The sequence below is a fragment of the Triturus cristatus genome, chromosome 11, assembly GCF_964204655.1.
Source record: "Triturus cristatus chromosome 11, aTriCri1.1, whole genome shotgun sequence".
NCBI classification, from domain to species: Eukaryota; Metazoa; Chordata; class Amphibia; order Caudata; family Salamandridae; genus Triturus; species Triturus cristatus.
The window spans coordinates 28,479,813-28,507,720 of NC_140594.1; the positions used below are offsets into that span (position 1 = coordinate 28,479,813).

The 27,908-nt window shown below is 50.9% G+C and overlaps 1 protein-coding gene across 2 annotated transcripts in view; it reads left to right on the forward strand.

Annotated features, from left to right (window-relative positions):
• The window catches only part of PIWIL1 (piwi like RNA-mediated gene silencing 1), a 1,168,338-nt gene that overhangs the window by 1,111,026 nt on the left and 29,404 nt on the right, over positions 1-27,908 (forward strand). For both annotated transcript variants that reach the window (XM_085633654.1, XM_085633653.1), the window contains exon 19: positions 312-437. In XM_085633654.1, coding sequence (XP_085489780.1) covers positions 312-437 — 126 coding nt within the window. The remainder of the gene's footprint in view (positions 1-311; positions 438-27,908) is intronic.

A 27,908-nucleotide genomic window follows, 5' to 3' on the forward strand; every position in this document is an offset into this window, starting at 1 on the left:
ATTTAATGCAAACCTGTTATGATTTTGATTTGAAGACTTTAAATTGACCAACACCTTTTTGTTTGGAACTGCCAGAAGGAACGCATTCTGTTTAGGAAGTTAGTTTTCAAATTTGGAATCTGCTTGTAATATTTGTTTTCCTTAAAACATGTCCACTAGAGTATACATGGAAAATGTGTCATCCCTATAGGCAGCTAGATTGTTGAAATGAATGTTTTGTCTTTAAATCATATTATGTGGTCTTCTTGGTTACTCAATATATGTCTTAGACTTTTTAATACAATTCTGATTTAAATATACTTGCGTTAAAGCCCCAAACTAACAGTGATTGTTGTGAAGAAAAGAGTCAATGCTCGATTTTTTGCACATGCTGGAGGACGGCTTCAGAATCCCCCACCTGGAACAATTATTGATGTGGAGGTCACAAGACCAGAATGGTGAGTAGTTTAATTGTTTTTTATTTGTAACTGCAGTTCTCATAGGTTGTGGGATTGCATTGCATTTCAACAAATGTCATTCCTCATCATTGGATGCAGACGAAGTGTACAGTTGATGACTCAGCAGTGACAGCTTTTTTAAAAATGAGTTTTGTCAAGCAGTCTTTACTTCCGCTTCTGTCATCCATCACCACTTTTCTGCATCTCTTGGAGCTGATTTACTGTCCAAGGCTTTATAAAAAAAAGTTCAAATTATATAAATAGGTTTTTTTAATTTACGCAGTTGCTGTAACAGGTTTGCTTCACTGCTTCCTAAATTTGTGGTCTTTGTTGCTCCACAAAGCAGCCCCAGTCTGTATTTAGCCAAGATGATAAATATGAGCAATATATATTCCAAGCTGTGTGTGTGGTCCCAGAGCACTTTACTGCTTGAATATAAAACCTTTTTATAATGTTTATTTTTTATTTTTAGAAAAAACAATTGAAAATAGACCAAAGAAGCAGGTTGTAGCTCAATATGTTTGTCAAGAGGTTGGAACTCTGACTTGGTTCCTTTAGGGAAACACACTCCACCAGAGTACATCATTCCTTATTAGTGGTACTCCTCCAATCTTTGTGCGCATAGTTTTCTTCTTGCTGGTTCTATTCTCTTAGCTTTCATTGGGAAGCATGGTTGTTTACTTATGATTTCAGTGGAAAGGCAACTATTTGATATATGTGCCTTGGTATCTGTGCATAGATGGGGCTAATCTGATAGACACATCTAGCTTCATATTCCTTAACTTTTGAATTCTCCCCAGGCACCAGTTTGGATCTGGAAATTTTTCAGCAGTACCTCTGCGAGTCAGGGTGCTGCGTCGTACGACTCTGTAATGACGTCGTCTCCGAATATGAAGTCAGAGGAGCCATACAGGTCCCCTCCGGCGTGTGGACGTCAGTTTTTTCTTTTCTGAGCTGCCTGGAGAAGTATATCTCGGGCCATTTTTTGGCCTACTGTGACTAACTTTTCTGTCTGAAACTCTGTGCTCTATGCCCTCTAGTCTTGTGGGTCATGTGCTTGCAAAATGTCTGGTACGGACCCACACTCTAATCTGTATGTGGTGCCTGGACAAGCACCACAACGCCGATGAGTGTGGCGACTGTCAGCAGTTGGAGCCGAAGGCGCTGCGGAAGTACACATGAATTTTCTGACGTAGCGGTTGTTACGGACTTCCAGCTCAAGTAGTCTGTCTTCCTCTTGGGCCAGAGGTTGTTCCCAGGAGCGATGCTCTTCACCCCGTTGTCAATGGCAATGTTCCCAGTCACCGTCGTTATCACGCAGTAAGCTGAGTCGCAAGAGGTCGTAGGCCCGGCCCTCAATAGTGCCTTAGACTTGCGATGTGGATCGGGAAGGTGTCTCTCGCCCTAGTGCTGATACTCTAGCTCCAACTTCACTTCCAAGCTTCCCGGTCTTCCCTGAAGCCGGGGCGACCTGGAAGTGGATGCAGATGTACTACGAAGCTCTCCATCTGGACCATGGGTGTCGTAGGCACCGTAACTGCGTCATCACAGGTGGGTTCGCCCTTGGCAGCAGTTCCTTCCTCAGACTTTGAGGTGCCCGTGCACAGTCCTTTGGGGCCACCAATGGCATTGGCCTACTCCAGCATGAAGTTGGTCGGCTTTGGCGCATTGTCAGTCGCCCTTACTGTGCCCTTCGTTGTGGTGCTGGTAGATTCCAAGCTGAAGTTGGTATGCACTGTAAATCCAGCTTTGCCGCGACTCCAGATATCCAAGCAGCTCCCAGCTGACATGTCTCCTCCTTCCCAGGTGGATGTCGGCACGGCGTTGCTTTGACGTAGTTTATGGAGCAGTTTGTGGTGCCGGTCATTTCTGTGGAGGATCCACAAGACCTGTTGGGGAAGGTTGTTAGGAGATGACCCCCTTGGAGCAGCCAGTGGTACCTTCTGGGTTGGACAGCTGGATTGCGGAGCTGTGTGTAGCGAGCGGGCTAGATTTGTCCCTTGCTTCCTCCCTATTGTCACCACCTGGCCCTGCCTCCGTAGCCAGTTGCTCTTAGGCAGAGGTTTTGAAGAGAGTGGCTGATGTCTTGAATCTCACTCTGCCTACTGTGGAAAAGGCTAATGTCCTTCATCCCGGCCAGTCAGGGTTAGAGCCGGTGCTCCCTTTTTGTGAGGCCCTTACTGACATTTTATTGGGGGCATGGGCAAAACCTGAGTCAGGTGTGCCAGTGGACCACATTATTGCCCACACATACCACCCTGCCCCTCGTGACCTCGCTTACCTTGTTTGGCAGCTGTCCCACCACATCTTCATGATCCAGGGTATTACAGCGTCCCCTGAGATGGAGAACCTCCCTCATCCCCCCTTGATAAAGAGTCCAGGGAGCAGGATTCTTGCGGGAAGCAGATTTTTTCCTCAACTAGTGCAGCTTTATGCTCCACTTTTACGGTCTGCATCCTCTGATGTTTTCTCCATACCTTGTGGGAGTTTTTGGGCCAACTTTTACCCTTGATCCCTGAGACTAACAGGAGCTAGTTGCATCAGTTGATTTCAGATGGCAGTCAGGCAGCCGGACTGCTCATCAAGTGTGGAAACTATTTCGCTGGCTCCTTTGGGCGGGCCATGGCTTCTTCTGTGGCATTGTGTCAGCACTCGTGGCTCCGGGCGTCTGCATTTTTGGAAGCTGTCCAGTCTGTCTTGATCGACGTTCCATTTGATGGGGCTCGTCTATTTGAAGCCCAAGCGTATGCGGCCCTACCCAAGTTTTGGTCTAGTCCGGGCGGGTTAGACCCTTAGCCTGTCTCCTCCTCCCATTTTGAGTTTGCATTGATAGGGGGACCCTGTTCTGTGGGCTTCTGAGTTCGATTTTAACACCACAGATTCTATTGGTGAGCCATGGCTCGTTCTGCTGCTCTTTGCATACACAGCTTTGTTGCGATAGTAGAGGTTTCTTGAGTCTGTTTGGGTCAGTATGACCTTTGATGGTGTTTGTTTGACAGCCGTGCGGTGTCAGTGTTACAACGCCTCATGGCTGGTCGTGAGAAGTATGGCCTTTTTAGGTCTTTTGCTTCCCTTTTATTCAGCCATGGTCGTGGAACATAAAGTTGAGTGAAGGTTTATTTCCTGCCTCCGCTGCTGTTGTGCTTTGTGGTGTTGAATTATTAAGCTCTACTTCTTTCTTACTGAGAGTGTGTTTGCCTCCGGATTTGACTATTTTTAAGCTCCAGATGGTCCTTGCGGCTGCATAGCTGTTTTGTTCATTTATTTAACTCTGATGAGGATCTTAGTCTCAAGAGTTTATACTTTTTATGGTATACGTCTTACTCTGTGGAGTAATGGTTTGCTAATGTATGGCTTATATGTGTACTACTTACGTAGTCTGAAAGAAACACGTAATGATAGATTCCTTACCTTAGAATTATCTCAGGCGTCAGACTGGATCCGTAAAGTTTTCGTCAGCAGTACCCCTGCGCGTCGGAAGGTGGTGTCGTGCGGCTCTGCGTCCGTCGGTGGCGTCGTGATCACCGAGATGACGTCCCCCTCGCTCGCTGACGTCAGTTCGTTCTTTTTCTGCGCCAGCAAGCTCAGATCCGGAGAGAGCGGTAACCCCAGTCACTTTTTGACTGAGTTTTTCAAGGCATTTTTGTCTGTGTTTTTCGAGTCGATCGACTCCTGGTGCCGTAGGGGTGTCCGGCTTCAAGTCTTGCTGGGACTGTCATCACATGATGTCGGTGACGGACCAGCACCGCGTGTCTCTACTGCCTGGGGCGCGACCACGACTCCAAGTCGTGTCCCGACTGCCGGGCCATGGTCCCGAAAGTTGCTTGAAATCCAGCAGTCTGCTCTGTACCGCTCAAGGTCCCGGTCCCGTGGGAGGTCGCGGGACCGGTCGTGGAGCTCTCACCATAGTTCTTCTGGATCGAAGTCTTCGCACTCGGGGTCAGGTAAGACGAAGCATCACAAGAAGTCGAAGAAGCGCCATCGTTCTCCGACTTCCCTCGCGCGACGCGGCTGATGGTGCGGGTGGTACCTACCACCGCAGCTCCGGAGGAGACTACGGTGGCGCCGTCGTCCTACCCGTCCTTCCTGGGTTCGTCGGCAACTCCAGCCCAGCTGCAGGAATTTATGGCAGCCATGGCTCGCCTCTTTGGGCCGTCTGGCCCCACCATCGTGCCTTCGGGCCCGGGTCCTCACCCTTCATTGTTGGCGGCTCCGGCATTGCTGTCTGCTCCAGCACCGCAGGGCCCCCAAAGATCCAGGCCTGGGTCCCGGTCGACGCAGGTTGACCTAGTGACACCTCCACTGACACCGACCCCACTGGCACCACTCCCGACTTCGCCTGTGCCCCGGGACGACAACGTCCCCGGTTTCAGCCCTGAAGTGGACATGGCGCCTGAACAGCGTTGCTTGATGTAGATTCCGACGCCGATGGGGCCTTTCTACCCCTAAGTCCACCAGCCTCCGCATTTTCGGCCTGTTCCACAGCCTTCGGAGGAAGGGGGGAACTGGGAGGGGTCTGAGGACCCTCTCACAGCACATTGTGAGTTTGACCCGGACTGGGTTGAGGATTTGGGCATGCCAGTGGACTTGACACCTCTCCTGACCTTGGCATTCTAACTCCTACTGTGGATACGGAGGAAGGTGCGAGTTATGCAGTGGTGTTGCGTAGGGCAGCCGAAGCTCTCCACCTCGAACTCCCTACAGTGGCTGTCGGGACTAACCTCCTGACAGAAGTGCTTCAGCCGGCGGCTACCTCTGCGGAGCCCCTGCTGCCCTTTAATGATGCACTTTCAGACGTTCTTTTGGGTGCCTAGTCCAGGCCCAACACAGGGGCTCCTGTGGATAGGAACGTGGCCTGATGCAATCGTCCGGCCCTGGGCGACACCCCCCCTTTCTCTCCCAACACCCCACCCCTGAGAGCTTGATTGTCCAAGCCTCTACGTCCCAAAGCGCCTTCCCTACCGCACCTCCGGATAGAGAATCCAAGAGACTGGAACAGTTTGAGAAGAAGATTTTTTCTTCTGCCAGTTCAGGGCTGCGGTCTGTGAACAGCATGCCTCTTGGACTGTTATTCCAACTCTGTGTGGGGATACGGTGGCGCAAGTGCTGCCTCAGTGTCTGGAGGAGGACTGGACAGTGCTCTCTCAGGCTATTGCTGAAGGGAGGGATGCAGCCAAGTTCAAAATCCGTTGTGGCCTTGACACCACCGACTCGCTGGGCAGGGCGATTTCCACGACAGTGGCGCTCCGCCGCCATGCCTGGCTGAGGACAACTGGCTTCTCTGGGGATGTCCAGAACACTCTCATGGACATTCCATGTGATGGCATTCACCTTTTTGGCAACAAGGCAGATAGTGCGTTGGAGCGTTTTAAGTACTCTGGCTACAGCCTAGTCTTAGGGCGTTTCGGCCACTCTCTCCGCCTTCTGCTTTTCGCTCCTTTCGTGGCCACGGAAGGGATGCCCCGAAACGTTCGCTTCAGAGCCATAGGCCTGCGCAGCGACAGTCCCGCCGCAGACATGGGACCCGCCGAGGTGGGTCAGATGACCAGCGGGTGAGTCAGTCCACCTACACCCCGACCACCACTGCCTCCAAACCTTCCTAGTCCGGTATTTCAGGCCCATCAAACATCAGTGCGCAGCAGGATTCGCCATCACCTCCCTCACTGGCGCACCATCATTACGGAACGGTGGGTTATACAAATAGTCCGAAGGGGCTACACCTTCCCCTTCGAGACTACCTCTCCATCCATGCCACCCCAGTACCACCGCATGTAGGGGGGTCACTTAGCACTTCAACAGGAGATCGTGGCCCTCTTGGCCAAGGGGGCCATTGAGCGCGTTCCTGCGCCAGAAGTAGGACGTGGTTGCTACTCCCACTACTTTCTGGTGGCCAAGAAGGACAAGGGCCTTCGTCCTGTCTTAGACCTCCGGAATAGCAATCGCTTCCTCCGGAAAGAGAGGTTCAAGATGCTAACTCTGGCTCAGGTCTTGTCTGCTCTGGACCCTGGAGACTGGATGGTAGTGTTGGATCTGCAGGACGCATATGTCCATATTCCCGTCCTGCCGTCCCACCGGCGATACCTATGGTTTATTGTAGGCCACGAGCACTTTCAGTTTACCGTGCTCCCCTTTGGCCTTACCAGCGCCCCTTGGGTGTTCACGAAGGTGATGGTGGGGGTCGCAGCTTATCTGCGCAGATCATGGGTTCCAGTCTCCCCATATCTTGATGACTGTCTGTTGAAGGCGGGCTCACCCCAGCCAGTCGTCTCCCACCTCCAGACTACGGCCGACCTCCTGCATTTGCTGGGGTTCTCCCATCAATGTGCCGAAGGCGCACCTGATTTCCTCTCAAATGCTCCTTCATCGGAGCGGTTCTGGATACGACGCACTTTTGGGTCTATCCTCCCGAACGGCCAGTCCAGGATATTCAGGCTCTGATTCCGATCTTTCGGCCTCTATCCTGGGTTTCGGTCAGGATGGCCCTGAGGCTGCTGGGCCTCATGGCCTCCTACATCCTGCTGGTCGATCATGCCAGATGGCATATGCGGGCTCCGCTGTGGGACCTGGAATTCCAGTGGGTGTAACATCAGGGGAACCACTCCGAGTGCGTCCAGACCTCGGAGGGCGCTGCACAACTATTTCACTGGTGGCTCACAAACTGGCATTGGGTCAATGGCAGATCCCTCTCCCTTCCCCAACCGGAGCACACAGTGGTGACGGATGCGTCCCTCCTGGGATGGGGCAGCCACATGGGAGAGGTGGAGATCAGAGGTCTCTGGTCTCCGGCAGAGTCCCGGCTCCATATCAACCTTGTGTATCTCCGGGCGATCCGACTTGCACTGAAGGCATTCCTTCCCTCTGTCAATGGGAGAGTAGTCCAGGTGTTCAGACAACACCACCGCAATGTGGTACTGCAACAAACAGGGCGGGGTGGGGTCATGGACCCTATGTCAGGAGGCTCTACGCCTCTGGACATGGCTGGAACATCAGGGCATGACCCCAGTGGTTCAACACCTGGCGGGTTACCGGAACGCCAGGACGGACAAACTCAGCTGCCGGTGCATCTCAAATGACATCTTCACTCTGAGGTGGTGCAAGGTCTCTTTCAGCAGTGGGGTGAGGCTTTGTTAGATCTATTTGCCACGGAAGAGAACGCGCAAAGTCCGCAGTTCTGCGAGTTGGAGTTTCCAAGGCGGCACTCACTCGGCGATGCCTTTTGTCACAAGTAGAATTACGCCCTCCTGCACAACTTTCTGCCTGTACCACTTCTACCCAGAGTGCTGAAGATCAAGCACGACCGAGCCCAAGTAATACTTGTGGCTCTGGACAGAGTCTGGTACCCCGAGCTCTTGAGCATGGCCATCGATCCTCCGATCAGACTGCCACTTCGGAAGGAGCAGCAGGGGATGGTCCCCCACCCAAACCTGTCCAGCCTCCACCTCCTTGTGTGGAGATTGAGCGTCTGCAGTTGACAGCTTTTGACCTTCAACCCGAAGTCTGTAATGTTATCTTGGCATCCAGGCATCCTGCCACCAAAAGGGTATACACCTGTAGATGGAACAAGTTTGTGGCATGGTGCGCAGCAAAGGCTGTGGATCCCCTTTCTGCCCCCCTTTCATTGGTTCTCCTATTATTCTTTCTTTGGTCCAGCAGGGCTTTTCTCTGGGCACTCGGAAAGGCTATCTTTCATCCTTTCTTCGGATTTCTGAGCGGCCTTCACTTTTCAAGTCCCCTATTGTAAATTGCTTCCTTAAGTGCATTACTCAGGTGTATCCTCCAATTCCTTTTGTAATGCCTCAGTGGGACTTGAACCTGGTTCTGACCCATCTTATGTGCGCTCCCTTCGAGCCGCTACATAACTGTCCTCTCTTGCTTCTGCCACTTAAAACTACCTGTTCGAGGCATATGAGCTGCAGATTGTACACTTAGCATAGATCGCCATCTGGTGTTGGGCCCGGATGTTTGCAGTTTGTTTTTGTTCTTTGGACAGTCTTTGGAAGTCACGAGTTCGGTGACTCCTCCTTCGGTCCGTACTGCGCATTGGCTTCGGCTCCATCCTCAGATTGTTTTTTTCCGCCATCGGGCTCGGATGTGATACTTCGTGCTCCGGCTTCGAACTTCTACGGTTCCAGCCTCGACGGAAAATCCTCGTTCTTCGAGTTTCTTCATCAATCTTCATCTCTCGAAGCGGCACTTTTCTCCATCCCGTACATCGGCACCGGCCTTCGGGCCCTCCTCGACTCCGGTCCCGGCCGATGGAAAGGACTCCGTTCAAAAAGTGCCCAAAATGTGGGTCTAAATTTCCCCACACCGACCTCCATCAGGTGTGTAACCTTTGCCTCTCCCCAGAACACGAGGCTAGAGACTGCCCCGCCTGCAAGTCTTTTCGATCAAAGAAGACCATCCGGGATCGAAGAGCTCGACATACCTGGTCATTAAAGCTTCCTTCATATGGGGGTATGAGGCCTGGAGATCTAAGGGTAAATCTAACAGTGTGTCACGCCCTTCAGCAAGGAACCTTCCCCACAACCCCGCTCCCCAGTCTTTCTCAGGGACCCGGTGTGAAGACATGGCCACCTCATAGGCTCTAAACCACTGCCCTATGTCATCCTTTCTAAAATACTCCTTAACTACATCTTTGGGGATGTACACTTTGGACTCTACCTGCACCGGCGGAGTGCTGCCACCAGAAGGAGCTGTTTCCAAACATTTTGCCTTCAGCTCCAACTCCTTCAATCTTATATCATGATCCATTTGGCGTTGTTGTGCCTCCAAGGCCAACTTCTGCTTCTCCATTTCCATTTGTCCTGCCAACTTTGCCATCTCCATTGCATGCGCCCTGTCTGCTGCCCTGTGTGCCAGCTCCTCCGGCGACAGGACTCTGCTGGGCTCCCCAAGGTTGTCGGGTGGGACGATGTCCCCTGCATTCTGTGGGTCGCTTGACTCCTTCCAGGCTCTCAACGCCTTGGTGTACTGGTTCTTCCTCTTGAATCCAGCATGGGGAACTCGGAGTTTTACACTGTAGCCTTTCAATTGCTCTACTGTGTAACCTTCCAGTCCCTCCCAATCCACCTCATCTATTCCAGAAATCACAGAGTGCTCTTCCAGCAGGGAGTGAGCCAGGCATGGTTGCAATAATGGCAGATGTCTCAAAGTTCAAAAGTGAAAACCTGTGGCTGCGTTACTTGGTCTGCTCCCACTATCTGGTGATTATTAATTCACTGTATGCAAATTACAAATGCAAATTCGAAATCCCAGCCGCTGCCACCAATGTTAGACTCTGGGGTCTCTGGTTGGCGCATGGTTGTCCTTGAGTCAAGCAGGAACCCTCTCCTCTATGTCAGGGCGCAGGATAACCCCGCGTGAATGACCCTTGCTCACCCTCTAGGTGCGTGGCGTGAGCAGCCAAGGCGATTCCTCAGGCGTTGTTGGTTAAGCACTTACAATCAAACGCACAGTAAATACATCAATCCCCCCAGAAACGGACACCAGACTTGGATATGTAGAAAAATACGCTTCTTTATGTAAAAATAGGTAGACTTATCACAAGACCAATAACGTTTTCGCTAGGCCACCAGATTGTAAAGCAGGCGAATGTTCTTTGTTTGCAGTTTCAAATTAGATACTTTGTAGTCTCTCGCAAATGTTACTTGTGGTTCCAGTACTTACAGAAATCGGCTCCTACGAACGGGGAAATAAGGCGTTGCGGGCCCCGAGCCCGATGCTGGAATTCTTAAGAACGTGTAGTTGCTTTTGGGAGTCGGCACGGGAGGGTGCGACTCAGCAGTGATGGGGGCGCCTTTGGATCCTCTTGAGCAGGTGCGTGTAGTCAGGCAGGCGCGGCCCACGACCCTCAGCACGGCAGTGCGGGGGTCTCCTCAGCGGGGGCGGCGCGGCCTGATCTCAGGTCGAGATCGCGAAGCGGGGTCACAGGGCACGGTCCGTGCAGCTGGTGACCCGGCGGGGATCACGATCGTCGGACAAGAATTCCGGCGGGAGGGGCGATAGCGCTTCAGCGCGCTCCAATAGCAGGCGGTGGCAGAGGTGCCGGCGGCCTAGCCCGGGGTAGAGAGCGACTCCGGTCGGAGCGAGGCTCTCAAGGGGGGCAAAGGCAGGCAGGCTCCCGAGTGTCACAGCCCTAGGAGGGGTGATGAGGGGCTCAGTCTTCCTCAAGCGGGATACTCACACGGCTCGAGTTGCAGGACGAGCAAAGGCACAAAGAACCCACTGGTCCTGGGGTTCTGTTCAGGGGCAAGCTCAGATCAAGCCTTTGGAGAATGTTTAGAGCACAAAGCAGCAAAGTCTTTTCAGCAAGTCTCTTCCTCTCCTTTCTCAGCAAGGCAAGCAGCAGGCCAGTCCTTCCAGCGTCTTCTTCTCCTTCTAGTCGGGCAGAGGTTCTTTGTGGTAAAACAGGATTCTGATTTCTTAGGAGCCAGGCTCCTACTTTTATACAGTGATTCTTTTGTTCTTTAGCGCCAGGGGGCCTGGGCCTGGCCCAGTCCAGTTCTGGAGCACTTTGTTATGGTGACTCTGCTCTTTCCTTTCAGCAGCAGGGCAGAGACATCAGCCGCTCCACAGGGGGGCGGCGCCGGCTTTGTGGTGGCAGAGCACAGGTCTATTCAAGTGTCAAGGTGTACTCCTCCCACCCATCCTGGTGTCATCTCTCTACCCACCACCTAGCAGCCAACCTGTCTCTGGGGATTCCCCAACCCTGCTCCTTACTGTTGCTAGGCAGAACACACACACACACACCCAGCAGAGGCGGACTGAAATGGCCAGGTCAGTAAATACTAACTTTCAAACCCAGGATATTAAAATAAACTTGATTACAAGAAGTATTTTATTATTCTGAGTTCAGGCATACTAAACTTGACATTCTACCATGCTCTCTGAGTCCACTGGGGTCACAGCGTGTAGTGACTCCAGCAGCCCATTCTGGCCTATGGAGAGCAGGTAGCCTTCAATAGTGAAAAACGAAAATGGCTGTAATTCACTACTAAGACATGCCACACACATCAGGGCATGTCTTACCTTATGCCTACAATGCACCCTGCCCTTGGGCCTACCAGAGGGGTGGCTAATATGTAGGTAAGGGAAGGTTTAGGGACTGGCAAGTGGGGGCACTTGCGCAGTCAGCGCGACAGTCCCAGACTGCACGCAGTGTCTGCGGTGGCAGACCCTAGACACATTTTTCAAGGCCGCTTTCTGTGGGTGGCGCAACCAGCGCTGCAAGCCCACCAGCAGCATTGGCATTCACAAGCCCTGGCACCCCTGGTGCACTTTACTGGGGACTGACAGTAAATCCAATAAACCAATCAGGAACATCAATTACAGGTACACTTTACCTAGGGAGCACTTGCACTGTGGCACGGATTAGCCGTGGCGCAGTGCCCTGAGCGGACAACACCAGCAAAACATCGAGGCACACCATCAAAAAAGTGGAAGGGAAACTCACGCCAAGGTGCCAGGTCTAACAATTATATGTTATCTACTCCATCTTCAAAGGTGTAACCTGCCATATTCTTCCATACGCCTACACCTAGCAGCGATTGCTGCTTACCTGCAAAACAGACAGCATTTATCACTGTTCAGGGTGCCTGCTATTAAAGCCTTTATGGAAGACCTTAAACGCATAATTCCACCCAGGGCACCGCCTTCTCCTGTATGGAATCTAAATGTAGTTCTTACAAGGTTAATGGGTCCGCCATTCGAACCACTGCGTAAATGCGAGCTACAGTTCCTCACCTGAAAAACAGCTTTTCTAGTGGCTATCACTTCCCTTAGAAGGGTTAGTGAAATACAAGCGTTCACTATACAGGAACCCTTCTTACAAATACATCACAGCAAAGTGATGCTTCGTACAAATCCAAAGTTACTGCCCAAGGTCATTTCCCCCTTCCATCTCAATCAATCGGTGGAATTACCTGTTTTTTTCTCACAACCTCAATCTGTTGCGGAAAGGGCTCTACATACACTTGATGTTAAGAGGGCTTTACTGTACTACATACAGAGAACACAACCTTTCAGGAAAACTAAACAATTGTTTGTTTCCTTCTCTCCACCGCATAAAGGCAACCCCATCTCTAAATCAGGGATAGCTAGGTGGATTGTAAAGTGCATACAAATTTGCTATCAAAAGGCAAAAAGAACATTATCTGTTCCACCTAAAGCCCACTCTACTAGAAAGTTAGGGGCTTCTATGGCTTTTCTAGGGAACATACCCTTAGATGACATCTGCAAAGCAGCCACATGGTCAACACCGCACACCTTCACAAAACATTACTGTTTAGACGTGCACTCCAAGCAACAAGCTAGTGTGGGCCAGGCTGTACTAAAGACACTATTTCAAACCGCTGCAATGGATACCGGTGGTCGCCGCTAAGGTTGGGTACTGCTATATAATCTATGCAAAGTGTACCATCTGCAGCTCATATGCCTCGAACGGAATATGCTACTTACCAGTATGCATCTGTTCTTGGCATGTAGAGCTGCAGAGTTGTACACGCCCACCCGCCTCCCCGGCTACCTGTATCCGTTCCAGTCTATCTTATTTAGATACAACACACATGGGTTTCTTACTGTTATTACTACGCTCCATCATTTCCCTGCTGGCGAAAAACAATCTGAGGATGGAGCCGAAGCCCATGCGCATTACGGACCGAAGGAGGAGTCACCGAACTCGTGACTTCCAAAAACTGTCCAAAGAACAAAAACAAACTGCAAACATCCGGGCCCAACACCAGATGGCGATCTATGCAAAGTGTACAACTCTGCAGCTCTACATGCCAAAAACAGATGCATACTGGTAAGTAGCATATTCCTTTCAAGACCATCCTGGTTCTTTCAATTTGTTTTTCTGTTTATCCTACATGTACCTCTGCCCACGATGTCCCCTAAACTGTTCCCTTGACTTAGTTAGGCCACCTGTATAACCTGTTTTGTTCAAATGCTATGATTGCATTCTTGCGTATGTACTTTGCTGATGTAAAGCGCTCTGATACCCTCGGGTGGAGCTGATGCTATATAAAACCTTCTAAATAAATAAATTAAATAGTCTCTATATTACTTTTTGTTGGGAGCTTGGGGTAAACTAGTAACAGGAGTTTCAGTTGACCGGGCTATAGTCCATAGTTATCGACCCATCCCTGGGGAACCATTTTGTCTCTTGCGAAATCCCACCACAAAAAGACTGGTGGTACCGGCAGCTACGGCTTTGCCAGACCCTAATGTCCTTCCCTTGTTTCCACCAAATAAAAGTGCAGATGGATAGAACATTGTGGTAGGAGTGTATTATTTTCCATCAGTTCGTCATTGAGGTCGTGAAACACGACGTGTTTTGGCCAGATGTTCTCATGCTTTATGGGACTTTTTATTTTGGGGGGGAAATCGCATAAAACAGCAGTTATTAACCATTGTCTGATGAATATTCTGTAAATCTGTTACATTATAGCGACCGATTTAGTACAATAACGATTCCACTTTTTTCAACGTGCTCCAGAACTTTTAAAACACCCCTCAACCCTCCTCCCCCCAACCAGCTTCCCTCTGGCCTTCGATCCTCCGACCCGTCTGCCTCTTCGGGAGGATCTTCTATCACAGCAACAGGGAACAGTCCTCCACCTGAACCTGTCCAGCCTCCACCTCCTTGAGTGGAGATAGTGCGGCTGCAGTTGACGTCATTCGACCTGCCTCCCGAAGTCTGCGATGTAATTCTGGCAGCCAGGCGTCCCTCCTCTAAGTCGGTATATGCCTGCCGGTGGAACAAATTTGTGGCATGGTGCACAGCAAAGGCTGTGGATCCCCTCTTTACCCCTCTTTCTGAGGTTCTTCTATTTTTTCTTTCCTTGGCCCAGTAGGGCTCTGCTCTGGACACTATCAAGGACTATCTTTCGGCCATCTCAGTCTTCCTTCGGCTTCCAGATCAGACTTCCCTTTTCAAGTCCCCGGTTGTAAATCATTTCTTGAAAGGCATAACTCCTATTCCTTTCGTTATGCCTCAGTGGGACTTGAACCTAGTTTTAACCTATTTAATGTGCGCTCCCTTTAAGCCGCTTCACAACCGTCCTTTGAGGCTCTTGACCCTCAAAACTGCCGTTTCTGGTGGCCATCACCTCTTCCAGACGAGTGAGTGAGCTCCAGGCACTTTCTTCTAAGCCTCCTTTTCTCTCTGTACATCTGGACAAAGTTGTCCTCAGGACTCGTCTGTCCTTCCTGCCCAAGGTTATCACTGCCTTCCACATCGGGCAGACCATTACTTTGCCCACCTTCTTTTCGCCTCTCGCATCCTTCGAAAGAGAAAGAGAGGCTCCACCGTCTGGACCCAAAACGTGCGCTTCCCTTTTTTTTGTATCACACCAAACCTTTCCGGTTGGGGTCCAGCTCTTTGGGTACGTGGGCGCCAAGAAAGGTCGGGCCGTGCACAAGCGGACTATCTCCCGATGGGTCGTCTTGTGTATCAAAGCCTGTTATTCTCTGGCAAAAAGGAGCCTCCAGTGGGGCTACACGCCCATTCCGTAAGGGCGGCAGCAGCGACTACTGCTTTGGGACGTGGAGTTCCTCTGAATGACATTTGTCAGGCAGCTACGTGGGCTTTGTTGCACACCTTCACCAAACACTACTGCCTTGACAGTCCAGTCTGGAGAGATGGCTTCTTTCGCCGTTCTGTTCTCCAGGACTTTCTGGTGTGATCTTGGTTCGCAGATCCACCACTGGGGTTGGTATTGCTGGGGTATCTATCCTAAGGTAAGGAATCTATCACTGTGTTTCTTTCAGATGAACAAGTTACTTGCCTTCAGTAACGATATATCTGTAAGATACATTACTAGTGATAGATTCCTTACTGCCCCACCCATCCTCCCCATTTTACGAACTGATTTCTAGGGTTAAGGTAATCCCTATCTGATAAAGACATCTAGCCGCAGATTCCTTAACTTAGAATATCCCCAAGAGTCAGACTGGATCCAGAAAATTTTCCACAGCAGCACCTCTGCGCGCCGGGGGGCAGTGCCGCATGGCTCCATCCTGACGTCGTCCACGGAATTGACGTCAGCGGAGCCATATATGCCCCTCCCGGCATGCTGACGTCTGTTTTTCTTCTTTACTGTGTCCCAACGCAGATCCTGGAAAACCAGCGGTTCCTTAGCCTGTTTTTTGGCCCTTCTCGACGCCTTCGGCATCACGGAACAGCGTGCGATGCCTTCGGGCTTTAAAGCGTGAGACCTATGCATGCAAAATGTCTGTCACGGACCCGCATTTGAATGTGGTGCCTGGGAGTGCACCACGACTCCGAAGAGTGCAACGCCTGTCAACAGATGAAACCTAAGTCCCTACGGGAGCGTCCTATAAAGTTGCTGGCCGCACGGCTGTCCGGTCCTGCACCTTAGCGCCACCGATCTCCCTCTCTGGATCGGGCCCGCTCACGGGGTCGTTCCCGGAGACAGGTAAGCACAAACATAAGTCGCGGAGGTCGTCCTCCCGTACAATTGATGCTGGGGCCCGTTGACCTCTGTCTTTGCCAGGCACCGGCGTCCAGCATTCGTCTCCCCATACCCACCCTTCCCGGGGGTCGGAGCGACACAGACCCAAATGGAGACTTATTCTAAGGCACTCCACTCTCTCTGGGTCACCCCCTCCCTCGTGCGCCTTTGGGTCCCACAGAGGAGGAAGGCCCTCATGTCGGGTCTTCGCCAGCGGATTCGTCCTCGGCGCTGACCGTGCATTGACTCCCGTTCCGTAGTCGATACGATGTCGACGGGACACTGCCCGAAGGGCCCTCCCAGTCGCCCGTCCAGTCACCGCATAGCCCTGCGCAGCTTCCTGCGTTGACGTCCGATGCGGCACAGAGTTCAACCCCCTGTCGACCTCTTTCCTTCCGGCATATAGAGGTTGGGTCGCCGTCGGAACGCGCCCAGGCCGAGTCCCCTCTGGAGGTTCTCGACGTCAATAAGACGCCGGTGTCAGTTGACGCCGGCGCCTGCGACTCCTCTGTTACAGGAGGTTAATGTCCCACTGTACTCCCCGTGCCTGAGGTCGTTTCGATGCCCCTTGGTGCCAGGTACCTCTCGTCCAATGGCCTTCGGATCAACCTCAGGCTCCTCCACTTATACTCTCTAGTGGACGAGTTAGTCTTCAACTGTCTCCTACCGACTGTTTGTTGTCGCCACCCAAAATGGGGACAGAGGCTAGTGTGACTGTCGCAAGGGCTATTCGCAGGGCTGCAGATATACTTCGATTTCAGCCCCCTGTGGTTTCCCTGCCCTCTGATCCTTTACTGGATCTCCTCCACATGGAGCCTGTTGAAATGGAGCCTTTGTTGCCCCTTGGTGGGTCTTTGACATCCTGCTTGGTACTTGGGCACAGCCCTCCTCTGGTGACCCTGTTGATTGGGCTATTGCCGGCATCGTCGGGCCCGGGCGATCCTCTCTGCCTATCCCTTCACCCTAGAGCTCAGGGTCTGGTTGTCCAGGCGGCTTTTGACTTGCTGCCTTCTTCCACTTTACAGTTGTTACCTCCCACTAGGAAATCTCGGTGGCTGGAGACATGTGGTCGCCACATTTTTGCCTCTGACTGTCCGGGCATCAGTGCCTTAAACATATCTATCTGAAAGAAACACGTTAGTTAGATTCCTCACCTTAGAATATCCCCAGGCGTCAGACTGGATCCGGAAAGATTTTTGTAGCAATACCCCTTGCGCGTCGCTAGGCGTCGTCTGCGGATCCGCGTCAGTTGTTGGCGTTGTTTGCCGGAATGACGTCGTCTGAGTACTTAGACGCCGCCCTCGCGCGCTGACGTCAGTGTGAGAAGTTGGCCTGATGTATGATGTCACTAGTTCTAGTGTACACCTTATATCAGTCCAAACAACCCTTATGGTGATTGGTTGTAAAGTCAACCTTATAGACCAGCTATCCTAGTGGTAGCATGGACAAGAGCACTCTTAGGCTAAACTCTGAATGGCATGTGAAGCCAGCTGTGATACCATATATAATCCCTTGAATACCAAGTGAAAGGACACCACAACAGATATATATATATAAAATAAAGTGTATTTATTCTATTCAAACCCTCAGCACTCTTTATGAGATTAGAGGTAAGTACAACACAGTCTTATTTAAGCATACATTAAGTCACACAGGTAAGTAATACAGTTAGGCCCTAGGGGCCACGCAAACCATATACTAAAGAAGTGGTATAAGGACCACTGTCACGGAAATAGAGTAGGCCTAGGCCTAGGGAATCGCTGGGGCTACACTACACTACCAACAGTTAGGAAGTGGGAGGCCCACGGGATTCAGGTGCAGAGTGGAAACACTCACGCGTAATGCGTATAGTCGATAGAAATAGTACAGTTCTGAAATTAGCAGTTTAAGGACACTTCTGCAGCAGCTAGAGAGTCGAGACTCGGAAACTAGACCCTAGGATAGTCAATACCCTTGTGAGCACCGAAGTACCCAAGTTACCTAGCCCACGGGCTGCGGGTGCATAGGTGTGAACTTGCGTCGGGTTTCGTCGTGGACTTCTATGGATGCCTGAAGGAAAGTTGCTGACAGGCAGTCAGTGAAGAGTGTCCGGTGGATCCCAAGGCCGGCATCAAGAAGGAAGTGTACCTGCAAGCAGAAGGGACAGAGTCAAGGTCCCTAGCCAGTGACCATGTGGAACCAGGAAGGAACCAGACGATGTCGTGAAGACTGCGGGTGAAGCTTGTCGCTGCAGCCAGGGGTACCAGGAGACGTCGAGGACGACCAGGACCAGGAGGCGAGCTGTCCCACGAAGGCTCTTGCTGTCGGCGTCGAAGTCGAACTAGGACTCACCAAGCCTTGGCAAGCGGAACCCACGAAGGACGGAGGACTTGCTTCTGGTGCAGACCAGGAAGGTCTGGGGTGCTTCTCTTTTGCAAAGAAGCGGGAGCCAGTCTGGAGGAGCCAAACCAGCAGTGAAGATTTCAAGGTGTGTCGTCACATAGGCCGCTAGCCAACGGGCAAGCAACCGGACAGACGCGGCAATCAGGAAAATGCAGAAGGGCCCCACGCAGGACTCGTGGAGTGTGGGGGGCTGATCTTCGGTGCAGATGGTGCTTGGGGTTGGGGCTTCTCAATCCCCGGTGCACAACTTCGAGGGTACCTCAGAAGCTGCGCTGGAAGATACTCGCCACTTTTCCCAGGTAGCCGGTCCCACGTCTCTCGTCGCCTCCACGGATCTCAGCTCGGCTGTGGATCAGGGTCGGAGAAGTCTGGAAGTCCAGGCTCTGGTCGGGCTCTGCAGTCGGTCCCTCGTAGAACTTCAGCAAAGCAAAGGGTAGTCTCTTGATGGTGCCTGTTTGCACAGGGTAGCCACTCCTTGACCACAAGGGAGGTTCTTCAGTCTTCTTCTTGCGTCGAATGTCGAAGGTCCAGAGTTTCTGTTCAAGTTGCAGGTTCAGGATAATCTAATCTCCTGGGGCCCAGCTACCACTCTTATCCAAATCTGGGGGGCTGGGTTACCTGCTAGGTCACGCCTTATGGGTGGGACCTGGGAGGGGGGGGTTACACCCCTTTCCCTTTGTCCAGTTTCGCGCCAGGACTGGGGCTGGTGTGCCCCAGCACCGGTTTGAACTGGACTATGCATGGGACACCTTGTGTGCCCCAGGCAGTGTCTCGTTTCATTCATCCCTCCCTGCCCCAATACACTAAGGCCTGTCTGGGGTGGTGCTCGCACCTCCCAAGGCAGGAAACCTATTGTCCAAGCCTCTCTTGCCGGGATCACTCCCAGCAGCAGGAGGTCAGACTTGTGTTGTGGCAGCAGCATACATTTTGTGATGCTGGGGCTCTGGTTAACTTTAACCGGGTAAGTAGGTTTCAACATGTCTTCTCCCTCTAGAAGGGAGGGATAATATCCTCATCCCCAGAAATGGGATGGGGGTATTATTCCAAAGTGTTAGACACCTTACACGACCTGTTTTGATAAAGCCAAACCATAGTTACCATAACCGTTTTAAGATTATAAGGCACTTTAAGAGTATATGGTAGGCTATATCATAGAACAGCTATAAGGACATTGTTCCGAAAGCTGCAGACAGGCTCAGCTCATGCTAGAGCACCATCTCACATGTTACCAAGCACTCTGCCTCCAGGATTGTTAAGGCCTGCCATAGGAGTGGCTGATAGGTACACATGTGTCTATATGTAAGATAGGTATAGGAATACTACACCTAAGCAAGGAGTGATTACACAACCTTGCCCCAGCTGAGTGATCAGCCAGTTGTGTCATAATGGAAGGCCAGGCCAGGGGTGGCATAATACATGCTGCAGCCCCTGGTAGGCCTAGGGTACACCTATGCCCTGGGTACCTAAGGTACACTGTACAGGGGCCAATAAGGTGATCCTATCCAAATGGGTTATGCACCTAAAGTACATGGTATCAATTTAGAGAGAGAACAGCAGGGCTGTGGGTCTGATTAGCAGGCCCACAGCCACATCTAAGTCGAAAACCAGTAAAGCAAAAAGTGGGGGTGAACATAGAAAGCAGACCCTACACAACCGCCCCCCCCCCCCCCCCAACTTAGGGACATTAAACTAACCTTGACCAGTTGAGTCTTCATGTTCTAAGTGGAAATATCTGGAGAGTCCATCTGCATTGGCATGGTCAGTCCCAGGTCTATGTTCCACTGTGAAGTCCATCCCCTGTAGGGAAATGGACCACCTAAGAAGTTTGGGATTTTCACCCTTCATCTGATTTAGCCACAAGAGGGGCTTATGGTCTGTCTGAATCTTGAAGTGAGTGCCAAACAAGTATGGCCTCAGCTTCTTCAGGGCCCAAACCACAGCAAAGGCCTCCCTCTCAATAGCTGACCAACGTTTCTCTCTAGGGGTCAGCCTTCTACTTATAAAAGCAATGGGCTGGTCTTGACCATCTATATTAAGTTGTGAAAGAACAGCTCCCACACCCAACTCAGAAGCATCTGTCTGGACAATGAACTCTTTGGAGTAGTCTGGACTTTTCAGAATAGGTGCACTGCACATGGCCTGCTTCAGGTCATCAAATGCTTTTTGACAGCTTATTGTGCACTGAACTTTCTTTGGCATTTTCTTGGAGGTCAAGTCATTAAGTGGTGTCACAATGGACCCATAGTTCTTAACAAACTTTCTGTAGTACCCAGTCAGGCCCAAGAAAGCTCTGACCTGAGTCTGGGTAGTTGGAGGAGTCCAGTCTGGATCTTGCTCTCCAGTGGTTGAACCTGACCCCCACCAACTAGGTGGCCCAGGTATACAACCTTGCTCTGCCCTATCTGGCACTTAGTGGCCTTGATAGTGAAGCCTGCCTTTTGCAGGGCCCCTAAAACACTCCTCAGGTGGACCAGGTGATCCTCCCAGGTGGAGCTAAAGACAGTAATATCATCAAGATAAGCTGCACAATAATCATCCAACCCAGTAAGGACTTGATTCACCAACCTTTGGAAAGTGGCAGGTGCATTCTTCAAGCCAATGGGCATTACCACAAATTGATAATGTCCTCCTGGGGTCGAGAAAGCAGTTTTGGCCTTTGCATTCTCAGCTAGTCTGATTTGCCAGTAGCCTGCTGTCAGGTCAAATGTGCTCAAAAACTTAGCAGCTGCCAGTCTGTCAATGAGCTCATCTGCCCTAGGTATTGGGTGGGCATCTGTCCTAGTTACAGCATTGAGACCTCTGTAATCCACGCAAAACCTCATCTCTCTCTTACCATCTTGGGTGTGAGGTTTTGGCACAAGGACCACAGGACTAGCCCAAGGGCTCTCTGAAGGTTCAATGACTCCCAGCTCCAACATCTTTTGTACCTCAACTTTTATGCAGTCCCTGACATGGTCAGGTTGCCTGTAGATTTTACTCTTCACAGGCAGACTGTCACCGGTGTCCACCTCATGGGTGCACCAGTTTGTCTGACTTGGGGTCAGAGATAACATATGTCTGTAGGATTGCAGAACTTGTCTGCAGTCCTGTTGCTGATGGACAGTGAGGCTGTCAGATAAGACCACACCATCAACTGAGCCATCATCAGGGTTCTGAGTCAACAGGTCTGGGAGAGGGTCACTCTCTTCCTCCTGCCCCTCATCTGTAGCCATGAGTAGCCCCATGTCTGCCCTGTCAACATATGCCTTCAATCTGTTGACATGAAGCACCCTGTGGGGGCTTCTGGGAGTTCCAAGGTCTACCAAGTAGGTGACTTCTCTCTTTTTCTCAACAATAGTGTGGGGTCCAGACCATTTGTCTTGGAGTGCTGCTGGGGCCACTGGCTCCAACACCCACACTTTCTGCCCTGGCTGGTACACAGTCAGCACAGCCTTTTGGTCATGCCAAGCTTTTTGGAGTTCTTGGCTTGCCTCAAGGTTTTTAGAAGCCTTCTTCATATACTCTGCCATCCTGGAGCGGAGACCAAGTACATAATCCACTATATCAAGTTTGGGTTGTCTGAGAGGTCTCTCCCATCCTTCCCTTACTGAACATAGGGGTCCTCTTACAGGATGCCCAAACAAAAGCTCAAAAGGGTTGTAGCCAACCCCCTTTTGTGGGACCTCTCTGTAAGCAAACAGAAGGCAGGGTAAAAGGATGTCCCATCTTCTCCTAAGCTTGTCTGGTAACCCTTTTATCATTCCCTTTAGGGTCTTGTTGAATCTCTCAACAAGCCCATTGCACTGTGGGTGATAGGGTGTGGTGAACTTGTAGTTCACACCACACTCCTTCCACATTGCTGTCAAGTATCCTGACATGAAGTTGGCACCTCTGTCAGAAATGACCTCCTTTGGGAAGCCCACTCTGGAGAATACTCCAAGCAGGGCCCTTGCCACAACAGGAGCTGTTGTGGTCCTCAGGGGAATAGCTTCTGGATACCTGGTGGCATGGTCCACTATCACCAGTATGAATCTGTGCCCAGATGCTGTTTGTGGGTCCATTGGTCATACAATATCTATGCCCACTCTTTCAACGGGAACCCCCACCACAGGTAGTGGTATGAGGGAGGGCCTTTGTAGTGCCACCTGATTTGCCACTGGCTTGGCAGGTGACACCGGAACAACAAAACTCCTTGGTATCTTCTGACATATGGGGCCAGTGAAAGTGAGGGACAAGCCTGTCCCAAGTCTTGTTCTGGCCTAAGTGTCCTGCAAGGGGAATATCATGGGCCAAGGAAAGAAGGAAGCCTCTGAACCTCAGTGGTATGACCAACCTCCTGGATGCACCAGGCTTGGGGTCTCTAGCCTCTGAATACAGTAGCCCTTCATCCCAATACACTCTATGGGTACCTTGACCATTCCCTGCAGCCTCAGCAGCAGCCTGCTGTCTGAGGGGTTCAAGAGAGGGGCAGTCTAATTGAGCCTGCCTCAGATCTGCCCTTGAAGGTCCCCCTGTCCCAAGAAACTCAACCTGATCAGGTTCCAGCTCTTCTAGGACAGTTCCTTCAGGGCTCTCAGAATCATCCTCCTGGGAGGGCTGATCCAGTGCCTGAGGCAGGGGGAAGGCACAGCCTTTACCCTACTGCTCTTTCTCTTGGGTTGTGACTGGTCCATAGTTTCAGGATCCAGCACTTGTTCAGTGGTGCACTTTTTGGCCTGTGACCTGGTCACAGCAAGGACATGTGCATCTATCCCCAGCATTTCTGCATGGGTCCTATACTCCACTTTAGACCAAACTGAAGTTTCAAGATCATTGCCCAGTAAACACTCTACAGGAAGGTCTGAACTAACAACTTTCTTGAGGCCAGTTACCCCTCCCCAGGAGAAGTTAACAATAGCCACACTATGGGAGGTAGTGGAATTGCTAGCGTTGGTCACTAGGTAATTCTCACCTAGTATGATCTGTCCTGGGTCCACAAAGGCAGGTGTCACCATTGTGACACTAGCCCCAGTGTCCCTGTAGGCCTGAGCCATTCTTTGGTTAATAAAAGGAGTCTGTCTGTACTTGCCCAGGTTACTTGGGCCTACAGTAGAGGACAAAGCTAAGTCCCCATCACAGATCAGAACAGCCTGAGTAGGTATCCTGACTAGGCCAGAATCCTCCTCAGTTCCCAGGGTTAACCCTACTACACCCTTTTGCTGGGAGCCACCACTTACAGCTGAACTAGGGGGTACAGTTGCCTTAGGGGCAATGGTGGCTGGGGGCTTATCCTTTTTGGTGCACTCACTAAACCAATGTGAGTTGGACTTACAATAGTTGCACCATGGTTTCTTTTGGCCATCTTTATTTTTATCCTTTTTGGGACCACCCTCCCCCTGAGCCTTTTTGGGGGCCTGGTGAAGACTTCTGGTCTTTTTGTTTCTGCTCATTACCCTTCTGGTCTGCCTTTTTCTGATCACCGCCCTGGTTCTGGTTTTTCTGCTTGACTCTAGTCCTGACCCATCTATCTGCCTTCTTTCCCAATTCTTGGGGAGAAGTCAGATCAGAATCAATCAGGTGTTGATGCAGTAGCTGGTTTTGACAGTTGTTAAGTATTTGTTCTCTCATGATCAAATTATACAATCCTGTATAGTCCTTAACCTTACTTCCCACTAGCCAGCCTTCCAGAGCCTTAGTGGCACAATCTACAAAGTCAGTCCAGTCCTGAGTCTGTGTCTTCTGGGTATCCCTCAACAACAACCTGTATTGTTCAGTGGTTAGGCCAAACCCATCAATTAGAGCACTCTTCAGGATAGTGTAATTGTCTGCATCCTCATCACTAACTGTGAGGAGCTTGTCTCTACCTTTCTCAGAGAAGGAGAGCCACAAGATAGCTGCCCACTGACGTTGAGGTACCTGCTGTACTTTGCAAGCTCTCTCCAAAGCAGTTATCCATTTGTGGATGTCATCCCCACACTTGTAGGGAGGGACAATCTTGCTCAGGTTTCTATTGTCATAGTGCCTGTCTCTATCCTTAGGGATATTGCTGCCACCAGTGGGTTCTGACCCACTTAACTTTTGCTCTCTAGCCAGAGCAAGCTTCTCCTTGGCAAGGGCAAGTTCTTCCCTCTCAATCCTCAGATTAGCTTCCCTCATTCTGGCTTCATGCTCCTTTCTCTCGGGGGGGGGAAGTCATTCCCCTGTGAGAAGAGGCATTAGAGATGCTAGAGACATGGGAGTGGATGGATTCCCTTGAAGGGGATCTGTCTCTCCTGTTTCTCTGGTTAAGCCCACTTGGGGGTCTGTATGGGGGGGACCCCATGCAAATTCCCATGTAAGCTTAGGTTAGCCTGGCTAAGTCTTCCTACCTGGCCCTGGCTGTCTACCTCTTCATCTGAAGTCCCATCTGACTCATCTGTGGTGGGTAGACCCTCCTTTGTACCTAGGGTACTGGCCTGTGAGGCCCTAAGAGTGTCATACTCCTCTAGGAGTTGCACTAGCTGAAGGAGGGTAGGGTTTGCACCCTGTTTTAACTTTCTGGAGGTACACAATTGTCTCATCTCCTGAAAAGTTAGGGTATCGTATCTAGAGGGGGTCTTTTTCAGACCTGCCCCTCCTGAGAGAGCATCTCCTTGATCTCCTCCCAGAGACATGATCTAGTGAGGGTGTGGTGTGTGCACCTACCTACACTAGTTGTTTCTACTAAACCTCTCTAGTAGTTGTAGTCAGGGTGTGTTACTCCCTTCAACCTACAACCACTAAGTCCAGTAGGACTTAAGTATTATAATCTATGTTATATGTACCTAAACAATATCTGTGTGATCTTTCAATTTAGTATCTCAAGATTACAATGGTATTTCAACAGCAAGCTCAGATCCCAACCGCTGCTCACCAATGTGAGAAGTTGGCCTGATGTATGATGTCACTAGTTCTAGTGTACACCTTATATCAGTCCAAACAACCCTTATGGTGATTGGTTGTAAAGTCAACCTTATAGACCAGCTATCCTAGTGGTAGCATGGACAAGAGCAGTCTTAGGCTAAACTCTGAATGGCATGTGAAGCCAGCTGTGATACAATATATAATCCTTTGAATACCAAATGAAAGGACACCACAACAGATATATATATATATATATATATATATATATATATATATATATATATATATATATATATATATATATATATATATATATATATAAAATAAAGTGTATTTATTCTAGTCAAACCCGCAGCACTCTTTGAGATTCGAGGTAAGTACAACACAGTCTTATTTATGCATACATTAAGTCACACAGGTAAGTAATACAGTTAGGCCCTAGGGGCCACGCAAACCATATACTAAAGAAGTGGTATAAGGACCACTGTCACGGAAATAGAGTAGGCCTAGGCCTAGGGAATCGCTGGGGCTACACTACACTACCAACAGTTGGGAAGTGGGAGGCCCACGGGATTCAGGTGCTGAGTGGAAACGCTCACGCGTAATGCGTATAGTCAATAGAAATAGTACAGTTCTGAAATGAGCAGTTTAAGGACACTTCTGCAGCAGCTAGAGAGTCGAGACTCGGAAACTAGACCCTAGGATAGTCAATACCCTTGTGAGCACCGAAGTACCCAAGTTACCTAGCCCACGGGCTGCGGGTGCATAGGTGTGAACTTGCGTCGGGTTTCGTCGTGGACTTGTATGGATGCCTGAAGGAAAGTTGCTGACAGGCAGTCAGTGAAGAGTGTCCGGTGTATCCCAAGGCCGGGATCAAGAAGGAAGGGTACCTGCAAACAGAAGGGACAGAGTCAAGGTCACTAGCCAGTGACCACGTGGAACCAGGAAGGAACCAGGCGATGTTGTGAAGACTGCGGGTGAAGCTTGTCGCTGCAGCCAGGGGTACCAGGAGACGTCGAGGACGACCAGGACCAGGAGGCGAGCTGTCCCACGTAGGCTCTTGCGGCGGCGAAGTCGAACTAGGACTCGCCAAGCCTTGGCAAGCGGAACCCACGGAGGACTTGCTTCTGGTGCAGACCAGGAATGTCTGGGGTGCTTCTCTTTTGCAAAGAAGCGGGAGCCAGTCTGGAGGAGCCAAACCAGCAGTGAAGATTTCAAGGTGTGTCGTCACATAGGCCGCTAGCCAACGGGCAAGCAACCGCACAGACGCGGCAGGCAGGAAAATGCAGAAGGGCCCCACGCAGGACTCGTGGAGTGTGGGGGGCTGATCTTCGGTGCAGATGGTGCTTGGGGTTGGGGCTTCTCAATCCCCGGTGCACAACTTCGAGGGTGCCTCAGAAGCTGCGCTGGAAGATACTCGCCACTTTTCCCAGGTAGCCGGTCCCACGTCTCTCGTCGCCTACACGGATCTCAGCTCGGCTGTGGATGTGGATCAGGGTCGGAGAAGTCTGGAAGTCAAGGCTCTGGTCGGGCTCTGCAGTCGGTCCCTCGTAGAACTTCAGCAAAGCAAAGGGTAGTCTCTTGATGGTGCCTGTTTGCACAGGGTAGCCACTCCTTGGCCACAAGGGAGATTCTTCAGTCTTCTTCTTTCGTCGAATGTCGAAGGTCCAGAGTTTCTGTTCAAGTTGCAGGTTCAGGATAATCTAATCTCCTGGGGCCCAGCTACCACTCTTATCCAAATCTGGGGGGCTGGGTTACCTGCTAGGTCACGCCTTATGGGTGGGACCTGGGAGGGGGGTGGTTACACCCCCTTCCCTTTGTCCAGTTTTGCGCCAGGACTGGGGCTGGAGTGCCCCAGCACCGGTTTGAACAGGACTATGCACGGGACACCTTGTGTGACCCAGGCATGTCTCATTCTTTTCATCCCTCCCTGCCCCAATACACTAAGGCCTGTCTGGGGTGGTGCTCGCACCTCCCAAGGCAGGAAACCTATTGTCCAAGCCTCCCTTGCCGGGATCACTCCCAGCAGCAGGAGGTCAGACTCGTGTCTGTGGCAGCAGCATCCATTTTGTGATGCTGGGGATCTGGTTAACTTTAACCGGGTAAGTAGGTTACAACATGTCTTCTCCCTCTAGAAGGGAGGGATAATATCCTCATCCCCAGTAATGGGATGAGGATGTTATTCCAAAGTGTTAGACACCTTACACGACATGTTTTGATAAAGCCAAACCCTAGTTACCATAACCGTTTAAGATTATAAGGCACTTTAAGAGTATATGGTAGGCTATATCATAGAACAGCTATAAGGACATGGTTCCGAAAGCTGCAGACAGGCTCAGCTCATGCTAGAGCACCATCTCACATGTTACCAAGCACTCTGCCTCCAGGATTGCTAAGGCCTGCCATAGGAGTGGCTGATAGGTACACATGTGTCTATATGTAAGATAGGTATAGGAATACTACACCTAAGCAAGGAGTGATTACACGACCTTGCCCCAGCTGAGTGGTCAGCCAGTTGTGTCAAAATGGAAGGCCAGGCCAGGGGTGGCATAATACATGCTGCAGCCCCTGGTAGGCCTAGGGTACACCTATGCCCTGGGTACCTAAGGTACACTGTACAGGGGCCAATAAGGTGATCCTATCCAAATGGGTTATGCACCTAAAGTACATAGTATCAATTTAGAGAGAGAACAGCAGGGCTGTGGGTCTGATTAGCAGGCCCACAGCCACATCTAAGTCGAAAACCAGAAAAGCAAAAAGTGGGGGTGAACAT